Genomic DNA, 21,529 nt, shown 5'->3' with positions numbered 1-21,529 from the left:
CTCTTCCAGGCCAGCCCTCTGCTGTGGCCAGGGAGTGCAGTGGAGGATGGCCCAGGTGCTTGGGCCCTGCACCCCATGGGAGACCAGGAAAAGCACCTGGCTCCTGGCTCCTGCCATCGGATCAGCGCGGTGCGCCGGCCGCAGCGCGCCGGCCGCGGCGGCCATTGGAGGGTGAACCAACGGCAAAAGGAAGACCTTTCTCTCTGTCTCTCTCTCTCACTGTCCACTCTGCCTGTCAAAAAAAAAAAAAAAAGAAGATCAAAGCACTCCCCAAAGATGATAGTGGTTGCCAGTTTTCTTACATAATAATTCAAACATGAAATGTTCACATTGTCTTGCAACTGTTCCTATGCTAAGGTTAGTTACCACTGTGATGTTTCTAGTTTTTTGAAATACAGGAGATTTTAGGGTGGGGAACCTTTTTTCTGCGATTTGAATTATTTATAACAACATTCACAAGCCATACAAAATTATCAACTTAAAAATTAGCCCAATGGGGCTGGTATTGTGGCGTAGCAGGTAAAGCTGCCGCCTGCAGTGCTGACATCCCATACAGGCAGCCGGTTTGAGACACGGCTGCTCCACTTCCGATCCAGCTCTGCAATGGCCTGGGAAAGCAGTAGAAGATGGCCCAAGTCCTTGGGCCCCAGCACCCGCACGGGAGACCCGGAAAAAGCTCCCAGCTCCTGGCTTCAAACTGGCCCAGCTCCAGTCATTGCACCACTTGGGGAGTGAACTAGCAGATGGAAGACCTCTCTCTCTCTCTCTCTCTCTCTCTGCCTCTGCCTCTGCCTCTCTGTAACTCTGCCTTTCAAATAAATAAACAGACCTTTTTAAAAAATTAGCCTGCTGTAGATTTATTGATTTCAAGTCCCACCTGCAGTTGCCCTGGCAGAGCCAGAGCAAATAATTTCACAGGGCTTATGCGACCTGAAGGCTGGACAGTCCCCGCTGCTGCTCTAAAGGAAGGCAGAAATAAACCAGAGATAGCTTCAAATTAAAATCAAGTCACATGTAAACTTCGAGGAAGCACATCTTCTCAGAGCAGCGGAACCAGACAACTAGTCAGTGAGGTAAGGGAGCAGCTTTCATGTTCTACTTTGACAGCTACACTCAAAGTACATCTGCACACAGAAGCGAGTAAATGGAACCACGTCATTATAGAGGCATTAATACGAAAATGTGACTATCACATCAAAAACCTGTCCTCAGAGTGTGTGCCTAAGACACAGGTGAAGATGCCCAGATACCACACTGGAGCACCTGATTCAAGTCTGTTTCACTCCCAGGTCCAGCTTCCTGCTAACTTGCACCCTGGCCAGGAGCAATGATGACTCTGAGAGGGGATCCCTGCCCCCGATGTGGGAGATCTGAGTTTCCAGCTCCCAGTTGAGTCCCTGCTCAGCCCTAGCTGTCACAGGCATCCGGGGAGGAGACTGGCAGATGGGGTGCATTCATTCTCCCTCTCTGTCAAACACATTTTAAAATGTTCCTAGTGAAATTAAATTCTATTTCAAATCCAACATCTCTTATGTATGGACCTTTCTTCTCATTAGTAACTTATCTACTAATTTAGGTTGGAATCTTCCAGACACAGCTCTGAAGCAAGCTTTCACACAAGAGGTGATCCCTGGAGAGTAGAAAAGTGAGACAGGGAAAGCTAAGCCATGGAGGGTACCCTAAGGAGCATTTACCCCTCTGGGGCTTTTGGAAGACTAAGCAGAAGAGACTTCAGAGTGGTTCCACTCAAGGGGTGATATTTGAAGGCTAGCCCGAAGGCACTAACACCCCAGCATTTCCAGTCTCGAAGGCTGTCAGGCCTGGTCTCAGGTGCCTTCAGCAAGAAGTATTCCACCAATAGGGACAGAACTAGAGATGCAAACAGAAAAAGTCTTGGGTATGGGCAGGCTCCTATAGAGCTTGCTACCTCTGTGCTATCCCAGCCGAGTCAAGCCCATATGCACACACGTCACTGGCTCACTCTTGCTCTCAACACCCAGTGCTCCTCTCCTTTCCTCTGGTATCCCATTATCCTCTCAGGGATAAACACGGTACAAGTGCATGCATACTTAAGTACAACAGACAAATTTATTAAAGGTAACAGGTATAGAGTAACAATACTTGGGCAATATTTAATACTTAATTCCTGAACAAAGATTATAAAGACAAAGCTGTCCAATATGAGATGAGGAAATCCAAAATTGATTGTGGAGAAGAACCACCTCCATCTGGAGGGAAAATTCATCACTCCCAGCAACCTCCATGTCAGTCCCAGAGACACACATCAACATGACGACCTGGGGCTGGCGTTGTGCTACACATGAAGCCACCACCTGAAACACCAGCATCGCATATGGGCACCAGTTCACATCCTGACTGCTTCGCTTCCGACTCAGCTCCCTGCTAATGTACCTGAGAAAGCAGCGGAAGACAGCCCAAGTGCTTAGGCCCTGCCCCGATGTGGGAGACCTGGATGGAGTTCCAGGCTCCTGGCTTTGGTCTGGCCCAGCCGCAGCCACTGTGGCTATTTGGAGAGTGAACCAGCAGATGGAAGATCTCCCTCCCCTTCCCCCTCCTTCTCTCTCTCTCAGTAAATCTTTAACAACAACAACAACAACAAAAAGATAAGTGTTAAGCTAAATTACATCCAAGTATTGGGGATGGAAGGTACAGAAAAGGGTGGTGAGAGGTAGCTCTGAAAGCAAGGTAGGAAAGCAAAAGAGGCCAGGATGGTATTCCAGCTCCACCTCCAATTCAGCTTCCTGACCATATGCCTGGGAGCAGCAGGTGAGTGCCCAAGTGCAAGACCTGGAAAGAGCTCCTGGCTCCTGGCTCCTGCCTGGCCCAACCCTGGCTGTTGCTGCCATGTGGGAAGTGAACCACCACAGGGAAGATCTCCCTCTACCTTCCAAATATATAACTAAATCTTTTTAAATAGATAAACAAGTAGAGGTGAGAGTCTGACTCAGCAGTTAAGATGCTGCTTGGGGGCCTGCATCAGTATCAGAGTGCTTGGCTTTAAGTCCAGCTCCTAATAACGTGCATTCTGGGTGGCAGAAGGTGATGGCTCAAGTTCTTGGGTGCCTGCCACCCACATGGGAAACCCAGACCGAGTTCCAGGTTCCTAGCTTCAGCCTGGCCCAGCCCCTGCTACTGCTGGTATCTGCGGACGGACCAACTGAGGAAAGGTGTTCTCTCTCTCTCACCAACGCCCTTCAAGTAAAGTAAAATAAGGAAAGAAAAATGTTTTAAACAGGAAGTTTAATAAATAAGCAATAGATGTACAGCATGTTTCATGGTGAAAAGTGTTAAGGAGAAAAGAGCCTGCCTGAGGGTGGGGAATTTCTGTTTTCCAATCTATATTAGAGTGGGTAAAGAAGTGCCCACTGGCCGGCGCCACGGCTCACTAGACTAATCCTCCACCTAGCGGCGCCGGCACACCGGGTTCTAGTCCCAGTCAGGGCGCCGGATTCTGTCCCAGTTGCCCCTCTTCCAGGCCAGCTCTCTGCTGTGGCCCTGGAGTGCAGTGGAGGATGGCCCAGGTGCTTGGGCCCTGCACCCCATGGGAGACCAGGAGAAGTACCTGGCTCTTAGCTTCGGATCAGCGTGGTGCACCGGCCGCAGCGCGCCAGCCGTGGTGGCCATTGGAGGGTGAACCAACTGCAAAAGGAAGACCTTTCTCTCTGTCTCTCTCTCTCACTGTCCACTCTGCCTGCCAAAAAAAAAAAAGAAGAAGAAGAAGAAGTGCCCACTGAGCAGGTGACGATGGCACACCAGGGGCAGTGCAGGAAGAGCCAGCCTTGGAACAGCTGAAGGAAGAATGTTCTCAGCACACTGAAAGCAAGCACTGGCCCTGAAGTGAGAGCCAAGTCTGGTCCGTGTGGCTGCTGTAAAGTAGGCAAAGGAGCGGGGGCAAGCAATGTCATCAGACAGAATGGCGGGACAATCTGTAGGTTCCTACAGGCCATGGTGAAGGCTTTCAGAAGAGTTAAGAAGACTCAACTCGGGGCCAGCACTGTGGTGCAGCGGGTTAATGCCCCAGTCTTCAGCAACAGCATCCCATATAGGCGCTGGTTCGAGTCCCGGCTGCTCTGCTTCCAACCCAGCTCTCTCTGCTATGGCCTGGGAAAGCAGTAGAAGATGGCCCAAGTCCCTGGGCCCCTGCACCCACATGGGAGACCCAGAAGAAGCTCTTGGCTCCTGGCTTCGGATCGGTACAGCTCCAGCTGTTGCGGCCCATTGGGGAGTGAACCAGCAGATGGAGGACTTTTCTGTCTCTCTCTAGACCTCTGCCTCTCTGTAACTCTGCCTTTTAAATAAATAAAACTCTGCCTTTCGAAGAAGAAGAAGAAAGAAGAAGAGGAGAAAAAAGAAGAAGACTGAACTCAACATGGTTTCAAGAGGATGGAGGGTGGGGAGTAGGATCCTGGCCACTGCAATTACCCCTCTTGTACAAGGGCAGCCACGGTGCAGGCAATAAGAAGGCTACGACTGAAAGCAGGCCGGCAGGGTGTGCGGAAGAGTCCGCTGCAGATTCAGGGTGACTCCGAGCTTCTGCCCTGAGCAACGTGAAGGAGTGGCCTGCCATTCAGTGAGATGGAGGAGGAAGAGATCTGACTGGGAAGGGAAGACGTGCTGGAGCTCAATGTGGATACACTGCAGTTAGTTCACCTCCTCTTCTTCCAGGTGGAGCTCAGAGGAGGGGGCTACAAAAGGTGTAGGGATTCAGAGGCTATTCCCATACAGATGGACTCTGAGTCACCAGCTCGGTGAGCGCTGGCAGAGAACTAAGGACGGGCGCCCAGCTAACGGGAGCAGAGAGACCAGGTGCACAGGCACTGGGGCCAGAGCACCGGGACTGCCTAGGAGCCAAGGAGGGTGAAACTCACTGCTGAGTGCTGAGAACGGTTTCATACACCGGTACCCAAGTTTCCCTCACTGCAGCCTACGTGACGGGCACTTCCTACTGGCACTTCACACAGAAGAGGAAGAGCCCAGGAACCCTCAAAACCAGTCTTCAGGAGAGAAAGCTCCCATGCGAAGTTTCTGCAGCCATTAATGGGTAGCAGCCACAATGTCTGCTTCAAGGGCACCTTCTAGGCCATACTTTGCAACTCACTGGCTCAGTCAGGGTGCTATCCAAATCGTTTTGCCTTCTGATCTTTGGTCAACTTTTTTTTTTTTTTTTAAGATTTTGTTTATTTATTTGAGAGGTAGAGTCACAGACAATGAGAGGGAGAGAGAGAGAGAGAGGTCTTCCATGTGCTGGTTCACTCCCCAAATGGCCGCAAGGGCTGGAACTAGGCCAATCTAAAGGCTGGAGCCAGGAGCTTCTTCCAGGTCTCCTGCACAGGTGCAGGGGCCCAAGCACTTGGGCCATCTTCTACTGCTTTCCCAGGCCATAGCAGAGAGCTGGATGGAAGAGGAGCAGCAGGACCTGAACCTATGGGATGCTGGCGCCGCAGGTGGAGGATTAACCTACTGCGCCACAGCGCCTGCCCCCTCAAGATTTTTTAAAATTGTCTGCAGGTTCCTGAACAGTGGCACTATCTCTAGATTCTTCAGGACTCTTACATGCATGTACACATGTACATATATACAAATACAGGTATTTGTCATTATTAAAGCTTCCATGGGATGCTTTGTACATGAAAAAACCACACTGGACCACATTTCAGTTTCTCTATGAAACAGCAATCACTCTCTGAAACAGCTTTCACACATGAAAAACATCAAATTACAAAGTATAGATTCCTCCAGTTTTCACAATTTCATGTTTTACTGCACATGGTATCAAACTATATTCTTACTAACTGATGAACAGGAGCCAATGTTAGATGTTTGAGATTTCTGTCTTTTAGGTTTAAGGAAAGCAACATCTAAATTACAAAGGAAGAGAAGTGCTTCCCAAAGCATCCTGAAAGTGGTTTTCATTCTCCCTCACAGAACATATGGAAAGTGTTTCATTTCCCTTCCCCACAGTAAAATATATATTGGATACACTGTCACTATACTTTCTCTAACACTGATTTTCTCAATATTCGAATTACCACATAAGTGCAACTTATAGCCTGGCAAGAAGAACTTTAAGGGGCCGGTGCTGTGGCACAGCGGGTTAATGCCCTGGCCTGAAGTGCCGGCATCCCATATGGGTGCTAGTTCTAGTCCCGGCTGCTGCTCTTCCTGTCCAGTCTCTGCTATGGCCTAGGAAAGCAGTAGAAGATGGCCCAAGTCCTTGGGCCCCTGCACCCACGTGGGAAACCCACAGGAAGCTCCTGGCTCCTGGCTTCGGATCAGCACAGCTCCAGCTGTTGCAGCCAATTGGAGAGTGAACCATCGGATGGAAGACCTCTCTCTCTCTCTCTCTCTCTCTCTCTCTCTCTTGCTCTCTCTCTCTGTCTCTCCTCTCTCTGTGTAACCCTGACTTTCAAATAAATCTTGAAAAAAAAAGTCTATTTCAGATCATCAAACTTATATGTCAGTATCAGGGTTTTTTATGCTTCCTTTCTTTGATCAACAGTCCCTTCAGCAAATAAAATTTAAAACATGACACAGATAGTAAAAACTTCAACGTCTAATGTTATAAACCTGCCTTAAGATACTGAAATGCTTGCCAAGAATAAAGATTAAACACAAAAATATTACATTGTAGCATTGTTAAAATAGTAAGAAAAAGAAACAAACAGCTAAAGAATCCATCAACAGAGGACCAATTAAATTATAGCAGATTCTCAGAATGGAAGTCTATGCAGCCATTAAAAAGAATAAGACAGTTGTACATATTGGTATGAAAAGGTTTCCTAGAATTTCTGGATATTTTAATAAACGAAAAGGGTAAAATACTTATATTTAGTATGATTCCTTCCTTCTGGATGAACTTAAAACTCTTCATGGCATTTATCACTGGGGGAGTGGGAACTGTAAAAAGGTGACAAAGACTTTCACTTTTTTGGGGGGTGGGGGGAAGTACATGAGGCTCCTGGATTCTCTAAAGAGAGGGAGAGAGAGATCTTCCAACTGTTGGTTCACTCCCCAGTGGCTGCAACAGCCAGGGCTGGACCAGGCTCCCGCCAGAAGCTTGTGTTTCTTTTTTTTGTTTCTTTTTTTTCTTTTTTTTTCTTTTTTTTCTTTTTTTTTTTTTTTGCCTGGACAGGCAGTTAGAGAGAGAGAGAGAGAGAGAGAGAGAAAGGTCTTCCTTCCGTTAGTTCACCCCCCAATTGGCCGCTACAGCTGTGCCGATCTGAAGCCAGGAGCCAGGTGCTTCTCCTGGTCTCCCATGGGGTGCAGAGCCCAAACACTTGGGCCATCCTCCACTGCCTTCCCGGGCCACAGCAGAGAGCTGGACTGGAAGAGGAGCAACCAGGACAGAATCCGGCACCCCAACCAGGACTAGAACCCGGAGTGCTGACACTGCAGGCAGAGGATTAGCCAAGTGAGCTATGGCACCGGCCAGTCTTTCATTTTTTTCAATCTTTCTATGTTGTTTTAATTTATTTTTAAAGACTTACTTATTTGTAAGAGTTACAGAGAAAAGGGCAAAGGCACAGGGACAAGAGAGAGATCTTCCATCTGCTGGCTCACTCCCCAGATGGCTGCAATAGCCGGCCGGTGCTTAACCAGGCCAACGCCAAGGGTCAAGATTTTCATCCAGGTCTCCCACGTGAGCCATCTTCCACTGACTGCTTGGGCCATCTCCTGGTGCTTTTCCCAGGCCATTAGCAGGGAGCTGGATCAGAAGTGGAGCAGTCGAGACTGGAACCAGAGCCCACGTGGGATGCCAGTGAGCCAGGCTGAGTCAGGAGCAAGGAGCTGGGAACTCAATCTGTGTGTCCTATGTGGGTGGCAGGACACCAGTCATTGGAGCCACCACCCTCTTTACATGGGTGCACATCACAGGAAGCTGGAACTGGCAACAGAGGAGCCAGGACCCACATCCAGTGAGCTTCAGTATGGACAGTGGGCCTCCTCAATGGTATGCCCATCTCCAGGGCAGGATGTGAGCAACATCGCTTTCCTCTCCCTACTGGACACCAGCAGCAACTCAGTCCCACCCCCAAACCAGCTGCCTCTAGGAGCAGGTGTTTGGCACAGCAATTAAGACACGGCTTGGACCATCTGTACCCCATACCAGAGAGCCTTGTTTGAGCCCCAGTAATTCTGCTTCAGTTCAGCTCCCTGCTGATGTGCCTCTGAGAAGCAAAAATGACGGCTCACTTACATGGGTACCTGCCACCAACATGGGAGACCACACTGAGTTCCACGTTCCTGGCCCAGCCCTGGATGTCATGAGTATTTGGGGAATGACTTGGGGAGTGGAAGACCTCTATCTCTGTCTCTAAGCCTTTCAAATAAAATGAAAAAAAGAAATCTGTAGACCTTGCCAATCCTCCCTGGGGGGCCAAACCTTACCCATTTGAGAACCACTGCTATATATAAACTTACAAGATATATCAACAGACCATAGTATATAGACCATATCTGGATCTTGATTTAAACAAACAGTTAAAAATGTATGACCACCTGGGACCACACTACACTGTTCTACTTGTGTGTGTGTGTGTGTGTGTGTACTGATAACCACTGAGGTGGCGTGATGACACCTGGAACCACACTACACTGTTCTACATCTGTACATGTGTGTGTGTGAGCTGATAACCACTGAGGTGGCGTGATGACACCTGGGACCACACTACACTGTTCTACGTCTGTGTGTGTACTGATACCCACTGAGGCGGCGTGATGACACCTGGAGCTGTACTGCATGGTTCTACATGTGTACGTGTCTGAAATGTCCACTTAAAAACCAAGGTGTCTGGCAGCACTCAGCTGAGTGACAAAGCAGCCAGGCACTGCGTCCTGAGCACTTGAACTGATGTCTACCTGATGCCCCGCCCATGCTTGCTCACACTCAGAAGCTCTCAAACTATTCCACCTTAAAGAGAAAACAGTCACTGTCTTTTTGAAAGACAAATTAAAAACGTAAACTCCCAAGGTAACTTAAACCTCTGGGTTCACAAGCACAGGTTAGAAAATGCTGCTACGGGAAAATCCTGCTGCTCAAGGTTTTACAGACTCCTCTATATCAATCACTTGTTAAGAACTTCTTCCTTCCTCTGTTTCACTTATTCTTTTCAACTTTGTTTTATTTAAAAAACTACCAAAGACAGAGGTATGTTTTAAATTTAGATACAGAATATTATCTTTAAATTTAGGTCTAAAATATCACCAAGACGCTATTTAAGAGGCTGGCGCTGGACACAGCATTCCAGAAGAGCACCAGTTCAAGTCTTGGCTGCTCCACTTCTGAACCAGTTCCCTGATAATGCACCTGGGAAAGCAGTGGAAGATGGTGCAAGTGCTAGGGCCCCTGTACCAGCATGGGAGACCAGAAAGAAACTCCTGGCTCCTGGCTTCAGATCAGCCCAGCTCTGTCTGTTACAGCCATTTGGGGAGTGAAACAACGGATGGAAGACCTCTCTGTCTCACCCTCTGTCTGAAACTCTGCCTCTCAAATAAATAAATAAATCTTTTAAAAAATCAGTTCTCATCCTTAATATGTAAACTTAACCTAATTCGAATAAAATACCAACAAACTTTAAATGAAATTAGACGAGCTGATACTAAAGTTCATATAGAAAAATAAAACTGCAAGAACCATCAGGAAAACACTGGGAACAAGTAACTAGGAGAGTGGAACTAGCCTTCTCTGACTTGAAAACATGCTCTGAAAGCCGAACGACTCAAGCAGTGCAGCACTGGCACGTGGCTGGACAGGCAAACCAGTGACGTGGAATACAAAGTACATAAACAGATCCAAGTATATATATAAAATTTTATACTGACAGATCTATCTCAAGTCACTGGGGCAAATAGGGACTTTCAAACAAACAATACTGTGACAACTGGGTGGTAATTTAGAAAAAAGTAAAATTGTAGATAAAGTCCCCTTTAAAAGAATTTCAGGAGAGGCACTGTAGCCCAGTAGGTTAGGCCACTGCTTGGCACTCCTACATCCCATACTGGAGTGCCAGGGTTCAAGTTCCAGTTACTCTGCACTCTCAGCCAACTTTCTGCTAATGTGCCTACGAGAGCAGATCATGGCCCAAGTGCCTGGGTCCCTGCTACCCACATGGGAGACTTGGATGGAGGTCCTGGCTCCTGGCTTCAGCTTGGCCCAGCCCCAGCTGTTGGAGACATTTGGTGAATGAAGGAATGAAGTTCTCTTCCTCTCTCTGTCTCTCCCTCTCTCTCTGTGACTCTGCCTTTCAAATAAACAAATTTTAAAACAAACAAACAAAAAAAAAAAGGATTACTAATTATAACTCAAAACCCCAAAGTTTTAAAACCCAAGAGTCAATTTTAAGATTGACTTAATATTACTACATAATTTCTTCAAAAATGTTTTGCATGGCAAAAAAAAAAAAAAAATCATAAACATAACCAAAAGACAACTACAAAGTAGGGGAGAATACTTTTAAAACAAATGCCACAAAGGCCTAACGAGCCTAACACATGAAGAGCTCATAAAAATTGAGGAACAAAAAACCAAAAGCCTGATAGAATCAGAAGGTGTAAGCAGACAACTCTCAAAAAAAAGAAAATGGTCCTAAGCCATATGAAAAATACCCGTCATCTATAATTAGACAAATGCACATTAAAACATGGATGCCACTGTTCATCTACCAGACTGGCAAAGCTTAATAAAAAAATGTCCTTAGCAAGGATGTGGTAAAGAGGCATTCTCACATACTGCTGGCTGGAACGCAGCCTGGGCCAACCATTCAGGAGGGAGACCCAGAACTCTAATAAAAGAGCACAAGCATTTTATCTCTCAACCAGGTAATCCCGCGATTGCAATCAAACCTAATGATACACCTCCAACAATACAAAAATACATATATCCAAGGTCTGATACATTGCAGCATTGTTTGTAACTGCAAATGCTCACACACAAGAGAACAGCTTAATAAAACATGGTAGGTATAGCCACACGAGAGTACTATACAGCAGTAAAAAAGAACAAGGAAGCTCTCTATGAAGTGACATAGAGTGGTTCCCCATATATACCACCAAGTGAAAGGAGCAAAGTGCAAAAAAAGTATTTATACTATGCTGCCTTTCATGGAAAGAAAGCAGATATAATACACATGCCTCTGCCCATCTGTGGGATAAACTAAGAAGCCCTCCACACAGAAAGGATAAATCAGAAACTAAAGAGATGTGTTACAGGAAGTATATGGGCAAGAAATGAAAAGGCAGCAGATAACGGGAAAGCTGTAGGAGGGAGTGACACTTCTGAGTACATCTTTTCTCTTATACCTTTTTAGAACTGCAGTAATGTGTTACATACTCAAAAAATAAACCAACAATCAAAACCACCAAGGATATGGAAGGAACCTAAAATTCGATACAAACAGTAACAAATGAACCTAAGTGTATATAGATGAATGCTAAAACATACTAAAGTGGGGAAGATGGGGGGCCGGCGCTGTGGTACAGTGGCACAGTGGGTTAAGGCCCTGGCCTGAAGTGCCAGCATCCCCTATGCACGCTGGTTCTAGTCCCGGCTGCTCCACTTCCGATCCAGCTCTCTGCTATGGCCTGGGAAAGCAGTGGAAGATGGCCCAAGTCCTTGCAACCCTGCACCCATGTGGGAGACCTGAGCTCCTGGCTCCTGGCTCCTGGCTTCCAATCAGCGCAGCTCTGGCCATTGCAGCCATCTGGGGAGTGAACCAGCAGATGGAAGACCTCTCTCTCTGTCTCTACCTCTCTCTGTAACTCTTTCAAATAAACAAAAATAAATCTTTAAAAAAAAATAAAGTGGGGGAGAAAAGAATTACTGTAAGTAACTTTGAATAACAGTACTTTGACTAGATGTTATAAGGGTAAAGACAAAAAGAACTATACACAAACTCTATAACCAGTACATTTGTTTCTCATAGGGGATGGGGTTAGCAATTCTAGTACTATTTCACTTCTGCACTAGGGTGAAACAAGTATCTATTTTGTAGATAATGGGAGCTGGGTATGTCATTGTTGGAAAAGTTACAAGGAGAAGGAGAAAGCTAACCTGTGGTGTTAGATTAGACTCAAATTACTATGAAAATGTATAGCTTTTAACATTTACAGATAGATCTAGAAACAAATATAGCTGTATATGCATGTGTCTGATAGTATGCTTCCTGGCTCTAACCATTGAGAAGGCCTAAAAGCCATGAGCCCATTTACTGCCAAACTTTAGTTTCTAAACATTACTCTTGAGTAAAAAGGAACCAGGATTCACACAAATACATAAAGAAATCATACAAGTTACCATTAATTCACACTATAATGGAAAAGTAAATAATCACTACAGTAATAAAACATAACTTCCAAAGAGAACCAAAAGTACAGCAGCTGTAAGATCAGCAGTGGCCAGCTGTTCAAAAGCCGTGCAAATTATCTTGGAATTTAAATTGAAAGATTCAACCAAAGCTTGCTCCACAACCAAATTCCTCCACACCTGTTCCTACTCTTGAGGCTCCCCCTCCCCACTTCAAGTCTGTAAAACTAAAAGCATTCCTTCCCATGAGAGATCAGGAAACTCAATTTCATACTAAGAACATAGGTTACAAGAGTATACCAAACAGCAATCTATCCCAAACTAATAATTTTTAAATATTTAAAAAGAAGTTTAATGAGAGAAATGTATGCCCCATGCATCACAGTATATTTTATTCAAATAGCAAAACTGAACATAAATATACAAAACTGTAAGAAGTCAAACACAAGTATTCACACATTCTCTTAGGATACACCGCCATATCAAAAAAGTAATCAAAAACGTTCAAAATATGGGGTTTTTGTTCTTATGAGACAAGTGTTTACCAAATAAATTACACTGTAACATTAAAAGACTCCAATATTAAGGTGAAAGGTATATAAAACAAATTTTAAAAATAATTCTAGGCTGGCGCCGCGGCTCACTTGGCTAATCCTCCACCTGCGGCACCGGCACCCCAGGTTCTAGTTCCAGTTGGGGTGCCAGATTCTGTTTCGGTTGCTCCTCTTCCAGTCCAGTTCTCTGCTGTGGCCCGGGAAGGCGTGGAGGATGGCCCAAGTGCTTGGGCCCTGCACCCGCATGGGAGACCAGGAGAAGCAACTGGCTCCTGGCTTTGGATCAGCGCAGCACGCCGGCCGCAGCATCCTGGCCGTAAGCGGCCATTTGTGGGGTGAACCAACAGAAAGGAAGACCTTCCTTTCTGTCTCTCTGTCTCTCACTGTCTAACTCTGCCTGTCAAAAAAAAAAAAAAATTCTAATCCCTAATTAAATAAAAACTGAAATATATTACAGGGGCTGGTGCTGTGGCGCAGCGGGTTAACGAAGCACCAGCATCCCATATGGGTGCTGATTCTAGTCCCAGTTGCTCCTCTTCCGATCCAGCTCTCTGCTAAGGCCTGGGAAAGCAGCGGAAGATGGCCCAAGTCCTTGGGCCCCTGCACCCACATGGGAGACCCAGAAAAAGCTCCTGGCTTCAGATCAGCACGGCTCCAGCCGTTGCGGCCAATTGAGGAATGAACCACTGGATGGAAGACCTCTCTCTCTCTGCCTCTCTTCTCTCTGTGTAACTCTCAAATAAATAAATAAAATCTTTAAAAAAAAAAAAAGAAATATACTCCAATAATCAAAAACACTTTAAGTAAGTCCCTTATAAATACTCCATCCTCAAGGAAAATATGACAATTTTTTTACAAGTTTATGATAAAGAAAATTTTAATGGAAAACAACATAAAAAAGGTATCCAGGCATCTCTTTCTGGAACCCTGCCTTATCTGACCAACCTATACACTCCCAGAACAGACAGACTCACACCTGCAGCTGAGGACACAGAGACCTAGTGCCACCTACCTGGGCTCTGCATGGGACCAGCTGCAGCACCCCGAGCTTTGCAGCCCCGGGAAAACTACTGATGTCCTTTCAGCTACCTCACCTCTAAAATGGGGATAATGGTAACACGTATCTGATGTTATCAGAACAGTGCCCTTGATAAAACATCATTTTAGTGAGTTCTCTGGGCCCTGTAAAGCAATTATCTAACCAACTCCCACCCGTAGTAGTATTCCAGATAAAGTTTTCACAGTCCCATGAACTGAACTTTCAGTTCAAAGCATCTGTCGCCTGGATTACTACAGCAGCCTCACCTTTCCTCCCTCACGTCTCAGCCGCTGTCGCAGCCGGAGCAGTTCTTTCAAGGGTTACACTCAAAGTAAAGCATCTGCTCAGATAAAATCCAAAACACTAACCCTACACGATCCAACCTCGACCAGCTCCAGGTCACTCCACGTGGGCGCTCTGGCTCTCCCTGGCACTGACAGGCACCCCCAGCCTCACGACACTGCACCTCTCCTTCCGCTGGCTTGGCATGCCTCTTCCTAGACTGGCTGAGTACGAGGGTCTCCTCAAGGCCTTCCATAATCACACCCTACACAGCAGAACACTACTACCCCACCTCCCTCTCTTCCTCAACTCAAATTTGCTCCACAGTACTTCCCACTCTTTTGTCACAGACTGCTTTATCTCTGTTCCTCTGCTAGCATATGTAACAAAACAGCAAGAACTTTGTGCTGTTCACTGTTCCTAGCACCAAGAACAGCGCCTGATACAGTACAAGCTCTAAGCCAAAGTCAACACTCTACTTAACGATAATCATTAAAGTCAGGAACCAGAAGCAAATACAACTATAAAACAGTGTACATCATCTCCTAAATTTAAATTTCCAACTACTTTTAATGATTTAGTGATAAAAGTACACTTCTAACATTAAAATAAAATGTTTTTTAAAATCTTCAGTGCATAGGCAGCTCAGATTTTTACATCTCTATCCACTCACCTAACCGGCACCAAGACCAAAGTACAGAACACCACCTCCACCTCGGAAGCTCCTCTCACTCAACAAACCCCACAAGGACAAACACCATAATGGTTTCTGCCATGCAGCTGTCTGTATTTGAACTTCATATAAATGGAAACATCAGTATACCCTCTGTGCCTGGCTTCTGTTGTTCAACTTTATGAGGTTCATCCATCCATGTTGTTGGGTGATCAATAGTACATTTCTTTCTATCACTCAGTAGTATTCCATTCAATGAATGTACCACAATTCAAACAATTTTCTCTTGACATCCAGGTTGTTCTAGTTTGGGGATAATAAGTAACACTGTCATGAACAGTCTTGGGCATGCCTTTTGGCAGTTTTATTTGTGGGGAGAGGGGTAAGAAAAATAACACCTTGGACTGGTAAAAACTCAAGGAACTAGAAAGTGGGCACAGCTGGCAAGAGTAAAGTGGAATAGCCTGGTGTAGGTATTAGGCAAAGTAGCTTAAGTCACCACTTGGAAAGCCTGCATCCCATATCAGAGTGCCTGGTTCAAGTCCCAGCTCCTCTGCTTCCAAACCAGCTGCCTGTTATGCATCCTGGGGGGCAGTGACAATGGCTCAAGAATGTGGGTCCCAGCCCCGCTGTGGCCTGACCCAGCACTGGCCATTGTGGGCATTTTGGGATTGTAACAGCTGATGGATGATCTCTGTCGGCTTTCTCTACCTTTCAAACAAAACTGATTTTATTTTAAGTATTATAAACAAAAATGAAATAACCTTTATGGAGAACAGTCTGGCAAAGGTACAAAAAGCCTAAAAACGTCTGTACCTTTTTATTAATGATTCTAGTTCATGGAGATTTCTTACTGAGTAGTCACCATCTGCCAGATCTTCTAAGTGTTTGACATGTATTAATCCATTTATTTTAAGGAAATAATCATGGATGCCCACAATGACATCAATCCTATCATAAGCAAATACCAATAGTAAACAAGGTAAATAACAACAGGGGAGTAATGTTTAAATGTACTTCCATGGAAACAGTGTGCAATCACTAAAAATGTTTTCAAAGAACTTTTAAAGAGAGGAAAAAGTTGGAAGTTGGGGCTGGTGATGTGGGGCAGCAGCAGGTTAAGCCACCACCTGCCACACCAGCATTCCATACTGGAAAACCAGTTCAAGCTCCAGCTGCTAATTTCCATTCCGCTCCCCATTAATGTGCTTAGGAAAACAGCAGAAGATGGCCCAAGTACTTGGTCCCCTGCCACCGTGTGGGAGACCAGGATGGAATCCTGACTCCTAGCTTCAGATGGACTCAACCCCGGCTGTTGCAGGCATTTGGGGGGTAAACCAGTGGACAGAAGATATCTCTTTCCCTTTCTGTCTGTCTCTCTCTCTCTACCCCCCACTCTAAACCAGCAGAGATCTCTCTCCCTCTCCCCTTCCCTCTGTCTCCCCCTGTAACTCTGCCTTTCAAATAAATAAGCAAATCTTTTTTTTATTTAAAGATTTATTTATTTTACTTGAAAGTCACAGTTACACAGAGAGGAGAGGCAGAGAGAGAGAAAAAAAGAGATTCCATCCTCTGGTTCACTCCCAATTGGCCGCAATGGCTGGAGCTGTGCCTATCTGAAGCCAGGAGCTTCTTCCAGGTCTCCCACGTGGGTGAAAGGGCCCAAGGACTTGGGCCATCTTCCACTGCTTTCCCAGGCCATAGCAGAAAGCTGGATTGGAAGTAGAGCAGCTGGGACTCAAACCGGCACCCATATGGGATGCCGGCACTGCAGTCAGCAACTTTACCCATTACACCACAGCACTGACCCCAATAAGCAAATCTTTTAAAAAAATGAAAATATATATACACATATACTTCAAATAGTAAAATGGTGTTTATCTATGGAAGACACGGGTATTTTCATATTCTTTAAACTTTTTTGCAACTTCCAATTTTTCTATAATAAATTACTTTCATCAATAAAAAAAAGAAAGAAAGAAAGAAAGAAAGAAAGAAAGAAAGAAAGAAAGAAAGAAAGAAAGAAAGAACGAACGGACATGTGGGGGCCAGTGCTGTGGCTCAGCAGGTAAAGCTGCTGCCTGCAGTGCCGGCATCCCATTTGGGCGCTGGTTTGAGACCCAGCTGCTCCACTTCTGATCCAGCTCCCTGCAAGGCTCAGGAAAGCCCCAGGAGATGGCCCGAGTGCTTGGGCCCTGCACCCGCGTGGGAGACCTGAAAGAAGCTCCTGGCTCCTGGCTTCGGATCAGCCCAGCTCTGGCTGTCATGACCATCTGGGGAGTGAACTAGCAGATGGAACACCTCTCCGCCTCTCAAATAAAAAAATAAATGCTTTTTAAAAAAAAAAATGTGATTTAAGACTAATACTAAAGCGTTTACATTCTAATGGGGAGACAAGAGATAGTCCAACACAATTAAATTAGGACACTGAAGCAGCTTTGCATGGGATGATTTAAAAGTAGTATAGCAAGATATCCAGCTTGGAGATGGGGGGGGGGGGTAAGGGGTTATCAGGTGAGGTCATTACCAACCTTCCAGAAGAATTCAGAGTAGAACTCCATCTCTAGACTGGAAGGCATCTTCCCAGGAAAATCCTGTCCCCCCCAGCTCACAGCCCTGGACTATCAGCTGGACAGTGGACCCTGCCTGGCAAGTACTCTCTTCTCCTCTCACTGGCAAAAGGGTGGACTGAGGGATGGACATTCCTGAACACCAAGGATGCAAGCAAAGCGTCCAAGTGTCCACAGGAAGGTGATCCGTCCGCCTGGTGGCCTGACAGCAAAGCACCAAGACGGGCCTGCCCTCCCTGTCACGAGACACACGGGGACAACTTTTCAGATTTCCTGATAACACAAACTCCAGGCAGAGCAAACCGAAATTTATATCAAGACTCACTGATTCTCCGAGTTTAAAAAGCAACAGAACAAGATAACAAGAAGTTATCCAGATGAGGGCAATTTTGTGTGTCCAACCTCCTAGGTCCCTTCCCTCCTTCTGCAGATGGGCCAGCTCCTGACCCCAGAACTGAGGGTGGAGACCAGTGATACAGCTTAGTCCTGCAGGGGCCAACTCCCATGGAGGCCAATGCTATCTGGTTAATAATTAACACATAAGGTATACTTTGTTGCATTAGAAAATATCATTCAACGGTACAGTCACAGGAAGAACACGTGACTTCACATACCGCCTTGCTGGGGCAACACAGTATCACTGCATTTGCTAACTTGTGACACCTGACCACATTAAAGTCACAAGAATCTGCTCAAAACAAAGTGGGCTCAAAAAAAAAAAAAAAAAAAAAAAAAAAAAAAAAAAAAAAAGCCTCTTCTCTCTGTGTAACTCTGACTTGCAAATAAATAAATAAATCTTTTTAAAAAGAAGGCCATATACTTTAGAGTCCTTTCACAAACACAGAGTTACATAGATCCACAGGGCAGAGCAAGGAGGGCTTGGTGTTTCAGTCCTGCTCTCTCCTCTGTGCCCTCTACTCCTTCAGCCTCTCCTGTTTACCAATCTATACTCAAACATACTAGAAAATTCTCTATAAGACCTGAAGTTTTTCATGACTACAGCATTGTTACCTAAATTAAGATGGCAAAAAAAAAAAAAAAAAAAAAAACAAGTCTAAAATTTACCAACCTATTAAATCTCTACACTGCACAATGGGACAAATTTCTGATGCAACTTAAAATGCCTCAGTTTTAGGGCCTGCGCTGTGGGGTAGCAGGTAAAGCTCCCAGCTGCAGAGCCGGCATCCCTTATGGATGCTGGTTCAAGTCCTGACTGCTCCACTTCCCATCAGGCTCTCTGCTAATGCTAGTGGGAAAGTAGCAGAAAATGACCCAGTGCTTGGACCCAGCACCCATGTAAAAGACTTCGAAAAACTCCTGGCTCCTGGCTTCTGATCAGCCCAGCTATAGCCACTGTGGCCATTTGGAGAGTCAACCAGCGGATGGAAGATCTCTGACTCTCCCTCTGTCTCGCACTCTGCCTTTCAAATAAAAAATAAATCTTTTTTTAAAAATGAAACTAAAGTAAAACCTTAAAAAAGCTTCAATTTCATAAAACAGTTCTTTGAAAAACTAAGCATTTACATAATCACTAGGGTTTTAATTCTATACAGAACTTAAATTTTTGAATAATCTATTCTAGTGGCTTAGAATTATTTTATGGAAACAGAGGATGTCAAAATAGAACTGGCAAGATTTGGTATCTTCAAATTTCACTTTTAGATACTCATAAAAATTCCGTTTACAGTAACAAAAACTTCCTTGGGTAATATTTTGTTAATTACAAGCGGCAAGGTTTAACAATATTGCACAACCATACAAAACTGCAGAAAACTAACGAACATCTTGATGCAAAACGAGGAGGCCACCTTTCTTTGAAAGGGATAACGTGTCTTGTTTTCCGTCGTCGACGTCGCCTAACCTCAACACTGATTAACTAACTGTACTTGAAAATTAAGTGAAACTGTATCTCGCAGTCGACACTGAAACCCTGTAATTTCTAGGGCTTTCTCTCCCCGGACCAGCAGAGGGAGACCAAGACATCTGGCCTGGCCCCGAGTGCTGCCGAGAAATTGGGGAGGGGGAGCGGAGGCTGCATTTAAATGCCCTCCTGTCAATCAAAGGACACTTCCTACCACCGCAGCCGGCACATCTGCTGCAGCTCGCGAGCGTGCTCTCGCCGGGACACAACAGCCAGCGGGGCCCGGAGGGACCTGCTGCACCCAAAGGTGACCGCAGGCTCCGCCGCGGCGCCCAAACACGGACTTCGGGAGCCCAGCCCCAACTAGTTTCTTTGTTTAAATGCCTGCGAGTCCCTCCCACGCCGGAGTCAAGAGGCTGTGGCGCCGCCTTTATTAGCCTCACACTTTGATTACAAAACACACGAGTCGGCGGCCTGGCTGCGGAGGCGGCCCGAGCGCTCGCAAACGTCAAAGCCGCGGCGCGGCGGCGGCCGGTGCCCCGTGAGTCAGCCGCCGCCGGCCGGGGTCGCCGGCCCCCGGGCCACGGCCACGGCGCTCTTTGTAAAGTTTGCGCCCGGCGCGAGCGCGGCGCGGGGGCCCGGGGAGGCCGCCGCCGGCCGCCGGGGCTGCGCTGGGGCGCGGGCCGCGACCCCGGGCGACCTGCCGCCGCCGGGCCCGGGCCCCCAGCGAGCGCCCCGCGAGCCCCCCGCGCGGCCGCCTCATCTGTTGCGCCGCCCCGCCGCCCCCCGTCCCGGCGCCCCGCTGCTCGCGGAAGTTTGACGAAGACGGGGAAGGGGGCGCGACGGGGACCCGCGGCGGGGGGGGACGCGCGGCCCGCGCCGGCCCGCCGCCTCCCGGAAGGAAGGCAGGGGCGGCCGGCGGCTCCCGGCCCGAGCCCGGGGCGCGGCGGGCGGCCCGGGCGGCCCAGGGGCTCCGGGCCCTCCCGGCGCTGCGCCCGCCGGCCGCGGCCCCGCGCCCCGGGCTCCCCCTGCCAACTTCTCCGTCGGCCCCCTTTGTTCCTGCTTGTTGTGGCGACTCTTCGCCCGGGCCGGGGAAGCCCACCGGCTCCCCTCGGCAACCTGCCCGGCGCCCGGCTAGCCCGGGGCCCCGCGCGCCCCCGCGGCCCGGCCCCGCGGCCCCCGGGACGCTGGACGCGGCGCGGCGGCCCGGCCAGGGGGAGCCGGCCGGCGGCGGCGGCGGCGGCGGCGGCGGGGCCGGCGGGGGCTTATTTACCTGCCGTGGAACCAGTCCTTGCAGATATCGCACTCGATCATGAAGCGGTTCACGTCGTACGGCTGCCGGCACACACAGTACACGGGCGGGGGCGGCGGGGGCGCCGAGGCCCGGCCCGGAGCCGCCACCGCCACGGCTGCCGCGGCGGCTCCAGCTGCTGCTCCCGCGGCCACCGCCGCCGCCGCTCCGGCCATCTTTAAAACACACACACGCACACACACACACACGCACACACACACACACGCTCGCTCGCTGCTCCGCTCGCAGACTGGAGCGAGCGCAGCCGCCAGCCAGCGCCGCCTCCTGCAGCAGCCGGAGCAGCAGCCGCGGCGGCGGCGGCGGCGGCGCCTCAGAGCGCGCGCGCGACCGCGGCGAGAGGGCAGCGGCGGCGGCGCGCCCCGCGCGCAGGCTGCGGCCCGGCGGCTTCCGGCGCTCGGCTCGGCGCTCGGCCGTGCGTGCCGCGCACGCGCGCGCGCTGCCTGCCCTCCGCGGCTGCCCGGCGGAGCCCGGGGCTGAGGGGCGGGCAGGGCGGCGGGCTGAGGGGCCGCGGGACGGCGGAGCCCCGGGCTGAGGGGCCGGCGGGCTGAGGGGCCGCGGGACGGCGGAGCCCGCGGCTGAGGGGCCGGCGCGGCAGGCTGAGGGGGCGGGCAGGGCGGCGGGCTGAGGGGCCGCGGGACGGCGGAGCCCGCGGCTGAGGGGCGGGCAGGGCGGTGGGCTGAGGGGCCGCGGGACGGCGGAGCCCCGGGCTGAGGGGCCGGCGCGGCGGGCAGGGCGGGCTGAGGGGGCGCGGGACAGCGGGCTGAGGGGCCGGCGCGGCGGGCTGAGGGGGCGCGGTGGGCTGAGGGGCGGCGGGGCCGAGCGCCGGGCTGAGGGGGCGCGGGGCGGGCTGAGGGGCCGGTGCGGCGGGCTGAGGGGGCGCGGGGCGGGCTGAGGGGCCGGTGCGGCGGGCTGAGGG

At 48.7% G+C, this 21,529-nt stretch overlaps 1 protein-coding gene across 1 annotated transcript in view; it reads right to left on the bottom strand.

Annotated features, from left to right (window-relative positions):
• Window positions 1–20,927, bottom strand: part of KDM7A (lysine demethylase 7A) — a 97,814-nt gene extending 76,887 nt beyond the window's left edge. The window contains exon 1 of the mRNA XM_051835658.2: window positions 20,575–20,927. Within this exon, the coding sequence (XP_051691618.2) occupies window positions 20,575–20,768 (194 nt within the window). The 5' untranslated portion in view covers window positions 20,769–20,927. The remainder of the gene's footprint in view (window positions 1–20,574) is intronic.
• Between the last annotated feature and the right edge of the window lie 602 nt (window positions 20,928–21,529).

This window comes from Oryctolagus cuniculus, chromosome 3 (assembly GCF_964237555.1).
Source record: "Oryctolagus cuniculus chromosome 3, mOryCun1.1, whole genome shotgun sequence".
NCBI classification, from domain to species: Eukaryota; Metazoa; Chordata; class Mammalia; order Lagomorpha; family Leporidae; genus Oryctolagus; species Oryctolagus cuniculus.
Note: the sequence above shows the minus strand (reverse complement) of the source record. Positions and strands in the feature narration are given on the sequence as shown.